This window comes from Pyrus communis, chromosome 6 (assembly GCF_041283825.1).
Source record: "Pyrus communis isolate YQ-2024b chromosome 6, ASM4128382v1, whole genome shotgun sequence".
NCBI classification, from domain to species: domain Eukaryota; kingdom Viridiplantae; phylum Streptophyta; class Magnoliopsida; order Rosales; family Rosaceae; genus Pyrus; species Pyrus communis.
The window spans coordinates 5,711,897-5,730,861 of NC_142570.1; the positions used below are offsets into that span (position 1 = coordinate 5,711,897).

An 18,965-nucleotide genomic window follows, 5' to 3' on the forward strand; every position below is an offset into this window, starting at 1 on the left:
ATCCAAATCTATGCTTGCTTTGCAAATGATTCAATTTCCATCAACATTTTTAGAGAATATTAAGAATCTTACTTGGGTTAGGTGTGATGAGTTGAGCACATACACACAAAATTTAAACTTTGATCTCTCATAATAATAATTTGTTATATTATTTTACAGACAACTTCGGATTAGCGTATTTAACCATAACATATCATAATTATGATTATTTATTTTATTAATTATATAAGAGATGAAGTTCACATACCATGTGGGTGTAAATATAAAAAAATTTAAAAAGAAAAAATATATATATATGGAAGAGATAAATTTTGCGAGATATGCGAACGTAAGTGAGAGCAAGAATGGGAAAGATGTTTAAAATTTGTATTAAATTAAAAAATAGAGATATGCTAGGATGACATGTGGATAACGGTAAAAAAAAAATTGATTTCTTTAAATTACATTACTGCCCATGATTTTATGTTGTGGTAGAAAATCGAATTGTCTTTTCACCCCTCTTCTGTTAATAGATTATTTAGCTATGAATTAAACTTCGAAAACGCGAAATTCAAACTCAAGCAGATAACTGAAAGAACACCCGCTCTAACCAATATAAACAGGAACACGTCTATCAGATCAAATTTTACATACCCACAATGTAAAATCAAAGCAAACAAGAGACTATTTCCAAAATATCTGCACCTAAAATTCTTGGCCTCAATTTTGGATGTAGGACCATGTGGCTTATTTGTCCTAATCTATCCATCAATTATGGGATATTTTATAGTCCCATTAGTTAATTATTTTACAAAATGTTGTTACGGTTGTCTCTCCTAAATTAGGGTTTCCAGTTTCACACCCAAACATGGAAAGCAAAAGCTTGGACCATGACTCATGACTCATGACTAAAAGTCCAAAACCATCAAACCTGCAGTTTCATACCTCACAAGTTAAAGGTTTTTCGGGATTAATTTTACCAATAAACATAATAATTCGTTGAATGTGTGGGCACATGAGAAATTACAAGATTAAGAACGAGAATGTCTGAAATAAAGTAGGAGTGGTCGTAATTGAAGATAAGATGAGAAAAAATCGATTAAGGTGGTTTGGACATGTAAACCGAAGACCTACAGATGCTCCGGTTAGAAAATATGATTATAAGATTGAGATTCAGGACAACATGAGTAAATGAAGACCGAAGATGACTTGAAAGAGGCTTAGCGCAAAGACGTTCTAGGAATTTATAAAACTAACTCACTTATTGAAATAAGACCCTTTTATTATTGTATTATCATTTTAAGAAAGGACAAAAACAAATGATGCTTCCGTTACGTTTCAATCTTAAAAATGTAGATCAAGTGTCACGTTAACGACTAAAAACCCATAAGAATACAGCACTAGATCTTTACATGATTACGATTGTTCAACTATTATCAGTGACATATTAACAAAATGACTACTTTTTTTTTTTCTTTTTTTTTTTTCTGAAGAATAGTGTGATTTATTTTATTATTAAACTATTATTTTATTACTATTTTGTGTGTTGATCAACACACTTGGATTTTGGGTTTAAATTTTTTTTGATACGGTCGATATTTTCGTAAAAAATATCCGAAAAATCAAACAAGATATGGAAAGAAGGTGGAGTCTAAACTTCACACCATAAGAGAAAAACTCTTAAATTTTAGCTAAAATCAACAGATATCGTTAATATTTTACACATACCAATGAAATATAAAAAAAACTCTTATATTTCATCTAAACTAGTGTTTTGACATTTCCTAAAGTTGTATTTGAAGTTTTAACATTTCTATTGAAAGCAACCGATGTCGATGTCAATATCGATATATCCATTGATATTACCACAAATTTGCATATCGATACTGATATATTTTAAACGCTACTTGGATTGACACGAACACAAACACACATAAATTGGTAAACCCAAACACGTCCCCATTGGAACATTTACCCTACATCCGAGGTCCTAGCGGCTCTCCCCACCTCGCAGAAAGAGGAGAATGGTTTTCCTACATGGGCAAAGGGCTTAGTTTCCTCCTCAAATTAAGCTCCAAACGAAAGTGATTTGCATCAAAACAGAACTTTCTCATGAAAATGGCATGCCATTGAAAGTTCAAACAACTCCAAGACAAGTCAATTTTGAAAACCTTTTTACACGGCACAAATAGAAAGAACATCAAAACATTAGCCAACCAATTCTTTGAACTAATTTTTGTCACTTGTAAGACGTAACGAACACTTGGAAACAACTAGGAAATGAAAAAGGGACACCCATCTATGGGTCATATCAACATTATTTGTGACATACAGCGATAAATATCTTATAACCAATAAGGGGAAAAAAATCACCGACATCCGAGTGATCCATTATTTGTACATTACTCAACAAGTGATGGGATGGTCACATGATGAGCGTTGTAACTCGTAGGAACATCTGTTCCAACACACTAGACATGTCAGTCTCTCCCAATAAAGGTTTCAATTATACAATGGCACCGATTTTTTTTTTTTTTACTTTTTTTTTTTTGGGTGAGGGGGTGTGGAACATCCTCAACATGGGTCATATCAACATTATTTGTGACAACAGTGATGAATATCTTATAACCAATAAAAGGAAGAAAAACCACCGACATCAGAGTGATCTAACATTTGTACGACACTCAACAAGTGATGGGACGGTCACATGATGATCGTTGTAACTCGTAGGAACATCAGTTCCAACACCCAAGACATGTCAGTCTCTCCCAATAAAGGTTTCAATTATACAATGGCACCGATTTTTTTTTTTTTTGGGGGGGGGGGGGGTGGGGTTGGAACATCCTCAGCATGGGTCATATCAACATTATTTGTGACAACAGTGATGAATATCTTATAACCAATAAAAGGAAGAAAAACCACCAACATCCAAGTGATCTAACATTTGTACAACACTCAATAAGTGATGGGAACGTCACGTGATGAGTGTTGTAACTTGTAGGAACATCTGTTCCAACACCCGAGACATGTAAGTTTCTCTGCCAATAAAGGTTTCAATTGTACAATGGCACTGAATTTTGTTTGGGGAAAAATCATCCTCAGCACCTTCACACAACAATATTCATCCAAGCTGGAGAAAAGAAAATAATTGCAAGTCACCGTAGTCGTTTGGGATGCACCGGAGTTTCCTAACCGGCATGATACACAAGGAAAATTGGAACCATAAAGTTCCATATTATCTCAATTTGCATTACAATAATCAGAGTATGAAGCTAAGCTAGCAATATACAAATCACCGAGCTCTACGAGTTTCTTCTAACGAACTCCATAAATCTACCTAGCTTGAAGGTTGCTTGTATGAGCCAAATCTGACATGCTTTTGTGGTTCACTACCAGCATTCCTTAAGCCTTTTAACAATATTTTCCTTGAAATCTAACATAGTGAAGAAACGGACACTGGACTTGGAGAGGAACTCTTTGGTTTTAAATGCTTTCAAAACTCTAACTGGTTACTAGTCCCTCTCTGAAGTTTGGGAGAGAAACTTTGGTGCAACGGGTGTATACCCTATCGTGCCTATCTCTCTCCCCACATAACATATCACATGAGGAGAGAGAAACATACAAGGGAATATACACCCAATTGCACCTAAGGTTTTGCTGAAGTTTGGGGAGTGGTAAAGTAAGTCACCGATGCTAGATTGGACTCCCAACACAAACAACACAAAAACTAAAAAAAGTTCACGTCTTATAATTAATCTGGCAAGGGTTTTGTCACGAAATCGATATCACCAGAGACAGTAGAACCAGCCATACCATCCAATCCGAGGCGTACGGATTATCTTCTATATATTCACATCATGATATAACTGGTCATTTGATGCCTCACCCTGAGAGTGAGAAGGAGATGAGAAGGCATGATCAGATTCCCAAAACCAAACAGAGAAATATTTGCATTCTCGACAACATATGACCGAATGAAAAAAAGCAAATCTCGGAAGCATGACACTTACCGTGTTAGAGAACTGGTCTCTTATGCAATACATGGAATTCAGCATTGATTCAAGAGTATCATTAGCTAATTCGAACTTCACTTCAGATTCTTTTGAGCGGGACTGCGAATCATTTAGTAGCTGCAGAAAGAGCAGTTATAACTTATAAATCAAAACCAATAAGCAGATTAAAATGACATCTTTATGGCATTTTCACATACGCTAATAACATCACACTTAGACGCAATGCTAGTTTTTCAGTACCTTCAAGTTGATCACAGCCATGGGGACTGCAAATTCAGCGTCAGGATTCGCCATGTCCCATGTCATTGTCTTTAACCGTGGCAAAGCACCCTATTTACGCCATTGAGTTCACAATTACACACATAAAATGTCATTAGCCTAGTGTCCTCCTACCCGGTAAATCAATGTGTTTACATACAAATGTCGAACAACGCGAATCTCTAACCTGATCTTTGAGTGCATCTCGCCGCCATTCTCCCTGAAACTTCTGCAGCAAAAGCGTCAACAGCCTCTGCAACTCAGGCAACACCTCACTGGGAAACAGCTTCTGAATCTCTTCCCTCTTGACGTTATCGTAAACACATCGCCGAATCAACATTCGCAGGCACACCAAAAGCTGCCCAACAAAATACAAAACAATATTTCACAAATTACCCAAATGAAATTCAGCAACAAATTCCCAATAAAAAGCACAAAATTCATAAAAATTCGAAATTGAAAGCAGAAAGAGTGAGAGTAGTGTACCGGGTCGATGTCCGATTCGTTCTGGAGCTGAAGCATATCTCGGATTATGTCTCGGTCGGCCGGGTCGAGACCGGTTTTTCGGGTCCTCCAAAGCGCCTGAAGAATGTACTCCACCGACTCCTTCGAATTGGACCGGACCAGTAGCGGCAAATGGCTCCACAGCGTGTGCTCCATGGCTCGTCGAGCTCGGAAATCAATGCCCTAGCTCCTCGACTCCAGAAATTGGCGGATTTCGCGCCCGTGGAAGACGAGCATCAAAACGGCGTGACGTTTATCGTTCTAAGTTAGAAGCTTGTACTGGTATTGCAATTATGACCCTGCAGTTTTTGAGTTAATCACAGACACACCCCTAAATTTGAGAACATTTACTAATTAGCTGCTTATTATTTGTATTTAAAAAAGCCGCCTTTTGCTTTAGCCGTTGCCGTTTTAAAATTTCTGAAGAACGCCGGTTCCTTAAATTCAATTTACGACAACCATAACATGGTGCGATCTCTCGACGTGTATGCTGGTCTGAGATCGCCGGTCTTTTGTACACTCAATCTCATACCAACACGTCGAGAGATCATGCTGCAGCGCAAAGAGTAAGCCCAGCGCAACACCGAGCTCCACGCTCCGCTTAGCCTCCACCCTTCCTCGTTTCAAAGCGTCATTTTTTCGCTTAAAGATAGAGGAGAACCATAAAAAAGTAAGAAATGAGAAATTAAAATGCAATCAGGACGAAGCATGGTGAAATTTCTTAATCTAAATTGATCTTGATAATATTAATACCCCAATTGGAAATTACATTCCTCATGTGACATAATTGAACTGTCAATAAATAGTTGAGTAAATAAGATAATATGCTACACTATTGCCCCCATGAAAGACGAAAAGAATTGGAAGAAAGGGTTCTAATTATCTAGGACGCAGCGGTCGTGGCTTCGCAACTGTCGTGCACACAAGCCAATACGTCTGTGTAGTCCCTTGATATGGTGAAGGAATCGTAGACCTTGCCGTCGCTGCTTTTCTTGTACTCGAACAGGAGAGATGTGTGATTGAATGCCGTCATTTTGACAAAGCCGTAGTCATAATCTCTGAAAATACTCCAGTTAGGAGTCACTTGGCTGAAATCAGATAAGTGGCTCCCTGCGCCACCAACGACAACATGGATTGTTCCTTTCACAGCGCCGGAATAATGGGATTTTTCTGAAGTTACGCACTGGCTCTGCAGCACCGCACCCGATGGTGAGAAAAACAAAGAGATTAAAAAGAAATGAAATGGAAGTCATAGACAACTATTTGATGAAAGTAAAAGTGAGATATTTTCACGCTGAAGAAATTGATACCTGGTAGACGGGGCATGATCTTTCATAGTTATGGACATGGCCGTAAAAGGCAATGTCAACCTTGTACTTCTGCCAAAGTCTCTGCAAGCTTTCCCTTCCCATAGGCTCTTCAAATGAGCCCTCCTGCCCATACCAATAGTCAGAGGAATAGCCAAGCACCCGATGAGCGGCAAAGATCAACCAAGGCTGTTTCTGTCTATCGACAGTTGCAAGGCAATTCTCGATGAACTTGTACTGCTCTGATCCTTCTCTCCAGTCGTGTTCAGTGTCAGCTATACAGAAGCGAAACATGCCATAGTCAGTTTTGTACCTGTTCATCCATAGAAATCTCATTAGAATGTAGGCGGGACACAAGACACTGATGCACACATCCTATACTTCTATATCGGTATAAATACTTCAAATTACAAGAAATTGCACTCATGCAATTTACCAAAACTTTGCTCGATTCTCAGCTGGAACATAGAACATGGTCTCAGCCAGCACACCACATTCTCCACCAGAATCCACTTTGTCGTAAAAGGACCCCGAATCAGGCCAATCACGTTCATGATTACCACTACAGGAATCCAATTCAAGATTCATCAACCGAGATCATAAATCAGTTTTCTAAATCTCATTTGAAACTGATGAAAACATGTAATGAACAATTCCACTAACCTGCCAACCATATATGGCACAGTTGATGCAATGGGCTCCACCTGTGCTGTGAACTGGTCCCATTGTGAGATGTACCCGTTGGCATACGATAAATCTCCAATATGAAAAACGATATCAATGTTTTTCAAATCCCTGATAATTTGATCGGTGGTGTTCAGGGCACCAGGCTGGTAATTACTGTATTCATTTGAACCATCGCGCTCCCCCTGAAAGATGATAGAGGAAACATGTAACAAACACCGAAAAGTCAATGTAATCACACTCCTTTTGTATCCTACAAGCACACAACATTGAACAGTAAAAAGGCTGGGGATTAAACCTAAAAAGTAAAATCCCGAGCAGGAATGTACAAGCAACCACAAAATGGAAGTTCTATGTAACCAGTAAATGGTGTGGCTCAAAATCTCTCTCATTAGATCTTCCACTAAAATGTAAATGACATCACGTGTTTCTATCATTTTGGGTGCCTACCAGTTAGTTTTATTTGCAAATAATAATTACAAATGAAAGTACCTTCCCCATGTCCCCAAACATTATGACACGCTGTAAGGAGTCCTGTCCAGGATATGGAGATGATCTGAATGTGTACTTCTTGCTCCAAATGATTGTACCATTGGATAAACGATGGCCCATCCTGTAGAATTGCCTGATAAACAATCACCACAACAGTAAGTAGATATCATCGATACTTAACAGCACTCTTAGAGGAAAAGACAACAAACAGGGAAAAAATCAGTATATGCATACTCGATATTTGGCCACAAATCCTTCAGGAAACTTGTATGTATGAAACCAGGATCACGCCATCCAACTGTCTTTGCAGGTGCACCTAAAGATGAAGGCGATAACACACTCAGTATGACCTAACCACACCATAATGTACCATAACAGTTTTAATCATTTTATGATTAAAATAGATGTCTCGGTAAATCATGTAAATGTGAGATGGTCGTGAATACATAAAATGAATTATACCACACATCATGCTCCGATCAAATGTCAATGTTCCAGCTCCAGATCGCATTCGGGTTTGCCCCTCTATACCCCACTCAACAAATGGAACAGCTTCATTTATGTCGTACCCACTTGTCCAAGTTACTGTCATCTGAAAATATAAAAAATAAATTCGAAAAAAAACATTAATACGTTAATATGAATTTGCAGCCAGCCAAAAGGCACACGAACCATAACATAACGTTTCAAATTCTCGGATGCTTATAAAAGAATTAGCATCAAATAACCAAAGGTCCGGATTAAAGTAAAGTTTAACATAAACACATGGGGGACCGTAAATTAGGATAAACTCACTTCATTCCAAGATTTCCCTTGAGCAAGGCGTGGATACACAGGTGCTTTGGGATTGGAAAAAGTTATGAAGTTTGAAACTGCCACCAGTTTTGGCTGCAGCATTCAAGTATTGGATCAGTCACATAAAGAAAGACAAAGATTCTTTAATAAACAAAAATAGAATATGAGGAGCCAAGGGAACACACGAAAGAATCATGCTCATACATTCAATAACCCGCCTGTAAATAATGCGAACGAGAAATCTGCCCGCTGATTGATAAGCTGAAACTTCAAAGTAGCTTTGCCAGTGTTTGTATAATTTGCATTGGAGTCTGTTGCATACTTGTACTGAAACATAGGCATCCGTATATCACAATGGTTAGATAAGTTCAAACGAAATTGTTTCATCCGCTATTTACTATTACAGAGTTGCAAACTACAAGCACAAACCTTTATAGGGGCAGTGCATATATAGGGAGTTTGTTCTTCTGGTGCATTCACTGGCGGGCACATCGATGCACTGTCATATCAAAACATTATTACTTCAATCTCCAATCATAAAAAAAAAAAGATTTTGTAAACATTTTTGCACAGAAGGTTGGATTAAGTTGAATCGATAGCTAGATAATTCGTGGTAATATAGGTTATGTAATCGTTCTTAGGCAAATTACTTGAATCTTGCAGGAGAAAAGACTCCAACCCAATCATCTCCAGTCGGAGTATGGTTCTCAAGCTTCACAGTTACCCATTCGGTATCCTCACCCTGCAGTCATATGAATCAAACTACATATTATCAACACTTCAACTCCATGAAGATCATATGAACTCAAACTTGAATGTCATGCAAAAACTCATGTCCTTGAAAAGTCACCACACACTCGCCAACAGTTACACGCAATATACATCCAAAAGGCAAAATGTAAAGACTAATTATTCAACCAATGGTCTACCAAATAAACTACGTTACAGTTGTTCCCAACTGTTTTAACATGCGATATTCTTAACTAATATAATCTACGAGGAAGGGGATACGAACTTGGGTGCAAGGGGGCGGGAACACGGCCCAAGCCCACACAGCCCCCAACGGTTATTATACATATTAAAGGTAAGAAATTGGAGACTGCAGCAATCAAATTCAAAAGTAAATGATGAATGATGATCAAGCTAATTTCAACCATCCACTTTTACCCCACACTTTTTTCACAAAGCCAATCTGTTTTCCTTTATTTCACATTGACTCCTATAAAGTCATTGCAGCAGCAGCAGCTAATAACTTAACAGATGATCGTTGTCAGCCATTGAATCAAAACAGTAAAAATAAATTGTTACCTGCAAGCCGAGCACCAAAGGAGAGGCATTGATGGAGGCAGTGCATGAGAGGTTGAGGGTGGCTTTCTCAATGGCAATCTTGGAAAGCGGCTGTTCCCCAAAACCACCGCCGCCAGCGGCAGCTCCGCCCAAGTTGGTCAAACCCAGAATCACCAGAATCGCAAAAAGTTGAAAACTTTGCTCCATTTTTGAGTTGGGTTTTTGAAAACGAAAACAAGATTCGATATAACCCAAAGTTTCACTCTTTTCTTCTTCTTTTTTTCCCGGTAAATTCTTGGAGTTATGTTTTTGCAATTGGGAGACAAAATTGGATTGCAATTTGAATTGGGGGAGGATTTGAGAGGGAGGGAAACCTAGAGAGAGAAACAGCTTGGATTTTCAGAAACCACAAGTGAGACTCTCTCGGCCTCTCCCGGAGAAGAGCAGGGGAAGGGAAGGAGAGACGTCTGATGAGTCCGTATTTTGATATTTTCTCTGATTTTATTTTAAGTTTTAATTTTATACAAACTTGAGGTTAACTGATTTGACACGTGCCAGTAAGTAAGAATATAAACACTCAGAGGAAATTAGATTTAAATAACTCCAAATCTAATAAATCTTTTAGATCAAACATCTAAGTCTTTCATGAATGACGAATATTATGATGATTTTTTGTTACTTTTTAATTTAATATTAATTTTTGTGTTAATATTATAAAATATTGCACAAAAAAATTAAGGGAACATAAACTAGATAGAGTCTCATTAGCATTGATCTTCACGAATTTGATCGAGATGCTTTAGTACGTTAGCCCACTCTATTTATCAAATTAAAAATAGTTATTATACTTTTGAAATTCATATACATTGGTTTCTTAATTTGTATAAAAACGTTCCTAAACATGAAGTAGACATCAAATTGAGGACAACAAACCTTTGACCGTATAACTTTTACTTTCCTGATCGAGAGCGCCCTACTCACTAAGGCAATCCGCCACTGGCAGTATGTGAAAACTTTTTTTATTTTTAACAAGTATGCGAAACTTCTTAAACATGAAGACGATAGGAATGATTCATTGATAGAAAATAACCAGAAATCTCACTGGCTTGCTTCTTGCATTCACAACTGATTAGCTTCACTAATTAATGGATAATCTCTTTTCCAAGCTAATAAGTCGGCTTGATTAGATGAAACTTGATTACGTAGCCAAAGTGGTCGGTTCACAGCCATCATGAACACAGGCCAAAACATCTCTGTAATCTCTTGAGATTGTGAAGGAATCATAGACCTTGCCATCACTGCTCTTCATGTACTCAAACAGAAGTGATGAGTGGTTGAATGCTGTGAGTTTCGTGTACCCAAAGTCGAGATCTTGGTAAACACTCCAAACTGTCTTCAGTGTGCTGAAATCCGATAAGTGGCTGCCTCCTCCTCCAACAACTACATGGATTGTTCCGTTCACCGTCCCCGAATAGTGAGAGATTTCCGAATTCACACATTGATTCTACAAAAACAATCCGGCGTCAAACGATGAATAATCAGTATTGTTTTTGCAGGACTTAATAAATATTGGCTGGTGAGTGTTTAGAGGGACGAGAGCTTTCTCTCAGGGATAGGTTCTCTCTATTGCTTTCAGCCGGGGGAGGGTAGGCTGCTTTAGCAAGTCTGATGACTTGATTCTGATGTGTAGTTCTGGTCGTCTAATCCTCGCAGGACGTATCAGGCCAGGTTAGCTTCCTTCTGACCGCTTTGAGCGAGGGGAGGGTAGGCTACTCTCGTAGTCCGATGACTTGGCCCTGATGTGTAGTTCTAATCGCCTAATCGCCTAATCCTCTATTGTACTCGCTATTGTCCGTTAAGAAGAAATGTGGTTTGCAGGACATACCTGATAAATGGGGCATATTCTTTCATAGTTATGGACATGGCCATAAAATGCAATGTCCACCTTGTACTTTTGCCAGAGCTTTTGCATGTCATCTCTTCCCATAGGCTCTGAAAATTGACCCTCCTGGCCATACCAGGAGTTGGAGGAATAACCGAGAACACGATGAGCAGCAAATATCAGCCAAGGCTGTTTGTTCCTGTCAGCTGCTGCCAGGCACTTCTCAATGAATCTGTACTGCTCAGAACCTTCCCTCCAATCATGCTCAGTGTCCGCTATGCAGAAGTGGAACATCCCATAGTCTGTTTGATACCTGTAAAGATTCAGGTACAAACAAAAGAACATTTCTTACTTCTCGAAAATCTTTCTTGCGTCACTAGTCACAATAACGAGGCACATAATCATTTGATCTTATTTACCAGAACTTAGCTCTGTTCTCAGCAGGAACAAAAAACATGGTCTCAGCCGGCACACCACATTCACCACCTGAATCATTTGTGTCATAGAAGCCTCCGGTGTTTGGTGTATCTCGTTCGTGATTGCCGCTGTTGGAGCAAATCATCGTGTAAGTTTCAGAAATGTGAACTTCTACATAAAACACATCAGCCAGGATACAAGCAGCAATGCAAACCTTGCAACCATATAAGGCACAGCTGATGCAATGGGCTCCACCTGTGACGTAAACTGGTCCCACTGTGAGATGTATCCATTGGCATAGGGCATATCCCCAATGTGAAAGACTATGTCAATGTTATCCAGGTCCTTGATCAGTGCATCTGTGGTAAGGAGTGCCCCGGGCTGGTAATCAGCGTATTCATTTGAACCATCACGCTCAGCCTGAAATTCGCGCGAGGGCATATGAAACTTTCCTTCAACGAATAAAGATAAATATCTAGGCTGATACATTTGCAGAAATTTTCATTTTCCATTCAACATCTCCGCCAAGCTTTGATTTGCTAGTTTTTGTTTTCTTGAAATTACCTTTCCCATGTCACCGAATATGATAACCTTCTGTAACGAGTCCTGTCCTGGATACGGGGATGACGTAAAATTGTAGGTCTTGCTCCAGATGTAGGAACCAGTGTTTAACCTATGACCAAGCTTGTAAGTGTACCTGTAGAAACAGGCAATCAATATTCGAGCACTACGTACAAAATAAAAATTTCTCTTGAATGTGATGATTTTCAAGCTGCATACTTTGAATTAGGCCACAAATTTTTCAAAAAACTTGTATGGAAGAAACCAGGATCGCGCCAACCAACTGTTCGTGCTGGTTCATCTGCAGATTATTACAACAAGAATTTCATTCCACAACAATTTATTTTTCCTTTTCAGTGTCTCTCTTTCCACAAATCCTTATATAGAAACTTAGCCTTGTTCGCAGGCCGGCCCTGATGGTAGCCCAAGTAGGCACCCGTCTAGGGCCCCCACTTCGAAGGGACCCCAAAAATTTTTATGTAATGTAAATAACATATAAATATATAAAAAGTAAAAACATATCATAATTCATTTGTTGGCATAGTGGAAATGTTCAGCTTTTTGTTTCTTTGGGGTATTGAGTTCAAAACACAGAGATGCCTTTTTTAGTCATTAAAATTTTCTTGTTTGTCAAATTTACTGCTAATCCATCTGGTCAAATGCATATAAAGTTATAAAACTCAAGTCCATTTGCAATCTTTTTTCTTTCAACTTTCCAATCTCTCCATTTCTATCGAATTTTTAAACTATCACATGGTCTTGAAGATTGTACTTTAAGATAATCAAAACTTTGAATTTATATTTTGCTTTTCAATAATTTTTTATTCAATGGATTGTTTTAGTATTTGATTGCTAGTGTGATGTTGATTTGACGAAAAAAAACACAAGAGAAACAATTGGTGTTGTTGAATTTATTATACTCATCAATCAAGTTTTATTGTTCTTTACTCCCTTGATCATCAAGTTTTATTGTTCTTCACTCTCAAGCTTAGACTTTTGACTACAAACATTTAGTACATCTGTGTTTAAAAACATGAGCCGTGTAATGTTTAAGTAATGTTTGTGTATTTATCTTTTTTTATATTAATTTTTAATGATATTGGATGTGGAAATAGAATTTTTATGTATTTAGCAAATTTTTTTTTATATTAATTTTTTATACATATCAATGTACAAAGAACCAGAAATCAAAGAATTTTAGGGTCTCATTTCGAAAACTCGCTTAAGGCCCTCAAATTCTCAGGACTGGCCTACTTGTTCTTGAAATTAGATTTGATCATATGATTCGTACCACACATGCTTCCTCGAGGGAAAGTCAATGTTCCTGCTGGGGATCGAGTTTGAGCTTCTCCCGCGAAACCCCACTCAACAAATGGTACAGCTTCACTGATGTCGTAGCCGCTTGTCCAGGTTACTGTCATCTGCAAAAGAATAAAACAAACATTCTTATGAACTCAGTTTCACAGGCACATATAATACATAGCTTAAAAAAATGGAGCACTTTATCAGTATGACGGGAACATAAACGTACTTCATCCCAGTGCTTCCCTAGAGCAAGACGAGGGTAAAGAGGCGCCTTTGGATTTGCGAAAACTATAGCATTAGAAATTGACACTAATTTCGGCTGCATTGCACGAAAAATATCATATGCTCAGAATCAATCAACAACAGTTGAAGTGCAAAAAGAGAAGTGTGCGACGGATGGACTCACGCTTGACAGCCCGCCGGAGAACAATGCAAATGCGAAATCCGCGCGTTGATTGATCAATCGGAAATACAAAGTGTTTTTGCCTGTCTTGTTGTAATTGGCATTGGAGTGGTTCGCGTATTTGTACTGCAAGAAATGAGAAGTGACAAGATTTGAGTTCAGAGTTCAGTGAGACAAATAGCTCGAGCATTTTGAAGTGCAACAACGCCAAGTAACAACATATTTACCTTGATAGGAGCTGTGCATAGATATGGCTCATAGTAATCTTCTGTGAATGGACAAGTTGATGCACTGCAATTATATAATTTGACTTGTTTAATTAATTAATTAACTAATTAACCTAGAAGCTTTATTTAAACATATGCAGTGGAAGTAAAGAAGATTATGCAGTAAAATATCAAAGAACAATGAAGTGCATGCGGCCCGATTTCCCACTAAACAGGATGTTGGGTTTCTACCTGTACGTTTTGGGTTCAAAACTTTCATTTACCTTAAATTATTATAATAGTTTCAAACTCTCTCCCTCTTCTTAAAAATTAAAAAAAAAATAAAAAGAAAAATGAAGAAATATGTGCACGTAATTTGTGTCCTTGAATCAAAGAAAAATTGAATAATTTGCTGCATGTATGAATCAAACAAGTAAGAAGAGGGAAGCTCATTTGTGTCCTTGAATTAAAGAGCCAAAATATTAGAAAGTGGAAGATCATTAAGAAGAGCAAAAACCCAAGCATATTGAACTCAAATGACATTTTTAATCTCAACCCTATAAAAAATCCAAGGGCTGAAATGAACTTGATTAATAATGAGAGTTACTAGGCCCACCTCAGAATCCTATTTTCCCACCTCACCTTATATTACCACGCTTTAAAAAAATTAAAACACTATTTCTCCACCCACCTATATTCCTAAAATGTCCTTTACATATTCTAATATTTTGCAAAAATTGAAAGAAATAAACTAAAAAAAACACTCAACCCAACTACCACCCAACCCCTTACAACACAAGGCAACTTGACGGCAACCTCCTGATCTTCATTTTTTCAAACAAGCCCAAAGCCTCATTCTCAAGGAAAGTGCAGAAATCATCGCATTCTAAGTACACATTTTTTTAACTATCATTTGCTGGAACATGTGTTTAGCGCTATCCAAACAACTTAGGTGGCATTTGATGTGGACAGCCACATCATTTGAATTAATCAGATTTTTAAATTTAGTTTATTATTTAATAAGCTAATAATTAAGAGAAACTAGTTAATTAAATGATAATTGTGGTATATGAGGAGTCTTTCTTCATCATTTCCTTGGGTTTTACAAATTTTTCAAATGATGTGGCTGTCCACATTAGATGCCACCTAAGATGGTATAGAAATGTGATATAAAAACATAGTACGAATAACATTACTCAAAAATCAAAGATTGCATTTTGAACAACTTCTTTGTCCTTATTCGTCATTTTGTTCAAAGGTAAACTTGAAAATAAACTTTTTATTAAAATACGGGTGGGAAAATAAGACAAAGGCAGGAAGATATCAGCATTCTTAATAATTAGAGAGTGGAAAAATTGCACATTACTTGAATTTTGCTGGAGAAAAGACTCCCAACCAGTCATTAGCAGAAGGATTAGGACCAACAACATTCACAGTTACCCATTCATAATCCTTCCCCTGAAAACAGAAAATGAAGCAAAAACATCATTATATTAATTTTCCGAACATAACTGTGTTTGTACCGCATATTTATCAATTTGACGAACAAATATGATACAAAATTGTAGTTGATGACGTTACCGTGGTGCCGAGAACTAGAGGGGACGCATGAACGGAAGCCTTTTCGTGAATCGCGTTCACGGTTTTGTGGATTAAAATCTTGGAAAGTGGTTGCACTCCATCACCTCCCTCCTTGTTCCTGTAATGTTTATGACCTTCTGAGAAATTCACTAAGAAAATCAATAAGAACGTGGCTTTCAGAGACAAGAAGCTGAAGAAGCTCTCCATCTCTGTTAAAAGTGGTCAAACCTAAATTTGCCTAACACTGATACGTCCCAAGCCATATTTATGTACAACTTCAGACCAGGTTTAAGCACTAATTAATTTTTTTAGTCTTTTTTTTTTTTTTTTTTTTGTGAGAACTATTTTTTTTTTAGACTTTGATGCAGTGATTATTGGCTTGATCTTGTAGATAATATTTATTTATTATTATTGTCTTTTTCGTCGGCCGGTTTCATTGGATGCCATAAAGGAATATACCAGAAGAAGAAAGGACAAAGAAAAGTATTTGACTGAGATGTCGAAATGTTGCATGTCTGTTACTCCAAGTAGATTTGGAGGAACGGACATGCAACATTATATAATTATAATCGTTATCTTACATCGTATTATAAATCATTTTAAATTTATTTATTTAAAATTAAACACAAATAGTATTTAACAAAAACTGACCGCACGATGTACTATGAACAGTTATGATATGAGAATCCCTAGAATTTCCACAAAGAGAATCCGAAGAGGATCCGCATCCCCTATAAGTCTGCAATACTACAATACTACCACGTGAGAATTTAGGGCACATATGATATGTTTTTTTGTTGAAATGAAATGGCAAGAAAAGTCTCTAAAAAGTATAATTGTTTACGAACATTCTGTTATTTCATGTTTTAACACAATATTTTATAATAACAGTATGAAAACTAATGTTAAATTGTAAGATGGCAAAGAAGAGTTTCACTTTGCCTTCTTAGCGTTTCTCTTTTTTGAAAAATAAAAAGTCATGAGATTCCTTGACTGCAAAATTAGAACATGGTCAAACTTTCTTACCTACTCAATCTAATTTTTAGTTTTTTAAGTATTAGTTTACGTGTTTACATATATGAGATTGAGAGGCTGAGAGCTACATAAATTTTTTTTTTTTTGGTATGAAGTAAATGCAAGGATAGCAAAGAATCGTAATGCTACCAATATCATATGTTAGCAAACATAAGTTGGGAAGCGAAACAGGTTAAGAGAGGTGATTTTCAAAAAAAAAATTTGTAACTTATACGCTTTTATTATTTATAATTATCATGTTAAATAAATCAAACGAAAATTAGCGATAATACTTAAATAAAAACTTGTAAAAGCAGCTTAAAAAAATGTGTAAAAATCATCTCTCATCCCATGATAGTTGATATCCATTCCAACACATTTCAAGTCAATAGACATGACAATAGTTATTTAATACTGACACGTTTTTATAAGTGATACGACTAATCTACGCTAGATATAAAAAAAGGGATGTCCTATTCAAACACTTTTTCTTATTTTTTTTTTAAATTTCTTACACACTTTTTATTAATTATGTTATTTGATTTTCTTCAATTCATCCGATCTAACAACTGAAAATTAAAAGAATATGTGAGAAATAAAAAGACGTGGGTAGATATTACACCCCAAAAGAAAAGAAGACAGTTTGAACTCAAAAAGTAAGAATTGGAAAAGAAATCCCTACTCACTAAAGCAAATCCACCACTTACAATAATTATAAAGAAAACTAATGAAAATGATTTGAAAATTTTGAGTTTTAATAATAAGGATAAAATATAGAGTAAAGTGAATAGTACCATGATTGACTTTTTAGTGTAAAAATATAGTTTTTTATTAAAATGAACAGTACCGGAAGCTTTCGTTAAGTTTCCATTATAATCAAAGGGATCCCTATTTTTTTTGGTAAAAATGGGACTAATTGTGAAATCCAAATTACGTCAAATTTTAACGATTCGAACCGTGTATTTTTTAAGTTACACTTTATAAATCATCCTTGCAAAATATTAGCTAAATCGAAAATGTTTGAGGCATCTAATTTAGTTCAAAGAAATTGACAAACGTTATGTTCTAATAAACATTGAAATTTCATCAGGGCAATCAAATGAGTAAATAGTTTTCGATGTATAAGGGCCCCACAATTAGTCCCCACTGTTACCAAAAAATGAATATCCCTTTGGATTAAGGCTGTGTAATTATAATAATACTCTATTTTTGTTTGCATTGATCACCTCCAAAATCCAAATCTCTTATGGTTGACAATGTTTTAAAATTGTGTTCGATTGTAGGGACAGTTCATAATTGAATGAAACATTATCCTACACCTATTTATTACTTAAAACATCGACACACCCTCGGGGGAGCAACTAGGACAAACAAAACCATAATTAGTGAACTCTTTTCCTATCTTTGATTAGCGATAACCTTTCTTTGTGTCCCATTTAGTACAAATGCATATATGCCTTTGCCTGTAGTTGCAAGTGACGTTGTACGGTAATGATGGAAAGTAATAATGTTTAAGTACTTTGGTACAAATTTAATCTTTATTGATTTTCTGTCTTCTTAACATTTAACTATCTAATTTACTAGCGACATTGTTTGATTAAAAAGAAATTCTATGCCTTTACTTTTAATTTGCTTTGAAACTTTTTGTTACTTTTTATGGCTTCTTTTGCTACATTTATGTTTGATGCTGTTTTGGGTTTTGGCTATGAAGTTTATTTTCTGGGTTTTTATCATAAATATTTCTTGAAATTGACCCAACTCACTATCGTAGTCCTTTATTTTCAAAATCAATAAATTTCGTCCTTGAATTTGACTACCACACATCAATGTAGTCCCTACTGTCTAAATTCGTCAAATTTTTTTGTTAAATCGCTGATGTGGCAAAAAAATCTTTTTTAAAGTTAAAAAAACAATTAAAAACCGAGTAAAATAATTTTGTTTTGTAATGAATTAAAATTTAAATTGAAAAGCAAAAACCATACCAGCCATATCACCCCAGCCCAATTCGCCATCTGCCACACTCACCCACCGCCCCAAGCCTAGCCACACCCCGGTGGCGATTATGCTGTTGAGCTACCTGTGAGGCTTGCAGTCAATCTCTTTGTCTTTGCTTCACAATCTGCATCTTTCTCTCTCTACCTCTATTGCAACAGACTTCAAGGTTTCAATTAATTACAAATGCTCTGTTTATCTTCAACTTTAGCTAAGATTTTTGCCCACGCCCTTTCCTGTCACATCCTGGCACAGGTCTTCATTACAACTCAGGCTCGACTCCAC

The 18,965-nt window shown here is 36.6% G+C and overlaps 3 protein-coding genes across 3 annotated transcripts; all 3 read right to left on the reverse strand.

Moving 5' to 3' along the window:
* Nucleotides 1-3,110: 3,110 nt before the first annotated feature.
* On the reverse strand, nucleotides 3,111-5,030 carry LOC137711722 (uncharacterized). The gene is made up of 5 exons (XM_068450980.2): nucleotides 4,737-5,030; nucleotides 4,438-4,608; nucleotides 4,233-4,322; nucleotides 3,990-4,109; nucleotides 3,111-3,866 (listed from the first exon to the last, which is right to left on the reverse strand). Exons 1-5 carry the CDS (start codon nucleotides 4,908-4,910, stop codon nucleotides 3,822-3,824), a joined length of 600 nt encoding a protein of 199 aa, XP_068307081.1. The 5' UTR covers nucleotides 4,911-5,030; the 3' UTR covers nucleotides 3,111-3,821.
* Nucleotides 5,031-5,471: 441 nt separating this feature from the next.
* Nucleotides 5,472-9,827, reverse strand: LOC137710344 (putative inactive purple acid phosphatase 27). The gene is made up of 12 exons (XM_068449297.2): nucleotides 9,341-9,827; nucleotides 8,683-8,774; nucleotides 8,462-8,531; nucleotides 8,237-8,359; nucleotides 8,033-8,125; nucleotides 7,700-7,829; nucleotides 7,472-7,553; nucleotides 7,238-7,370; nucleotides 6,725-6,930; nucleotides 6,498-6,623; nucleotides 6,065-6,374; nucleotides 5,472-5,943 (listed from the first exon to the last, which is right to left on the reverse strand). The coding sequence occupies exons 1-12, from the start codon at nucleotides 9,524-9,526 to the stop codon at nucleotides 5,638-5,640; spliced, it is 1,857 nt and encodes a 618-aa protein (XP_068305398.2). The 5' UTR covers nucleotides 9,527-9,827; the 3' UTR covers nucleotides 5,472-5,637.
* Nucleotides 9,828-10,372: 545 nt separating this feature from the next.
* Nucleotides 10,373-15,950, reverse strand: LOC137710401 (nucleotide pyrophosphatase/phosphodiesterase). Its single transcript, XM_068449408.2, has 12 exons — nucleotides 15,675-15,950; nucleotides 15,460-15,551; nucleotides 14,115-14,178; nucleotides 13,891-14,013; nucleotides 13,711-13,803; nucleotides 13,471-13,600; nucleotides 12,399-12,480; nucleotides 12,183-12,315; nucleotides 11,833-12,038; nucleotides 11,621-11,746; nucleotides 11,205-11,514; nucleotides 10,373-10,823 (listed from the first exon to the last, which is right to left on the reverse strand). Exons 1-12 carry the CDS (start codon nucleotides 15,879-15,881, stop codon nucleotides 10,518-10,520), a joined length of 1,872 nt encoding a protein of 623 aa, XP_068305509.2. The 5' UTR covers nucleotides 15,882-15,950; the 3' UTR covers nucleotides 10,373-10,517.
* Nucleotides 15,951-18,965: the final 3,015 nt, after the last annotated feature.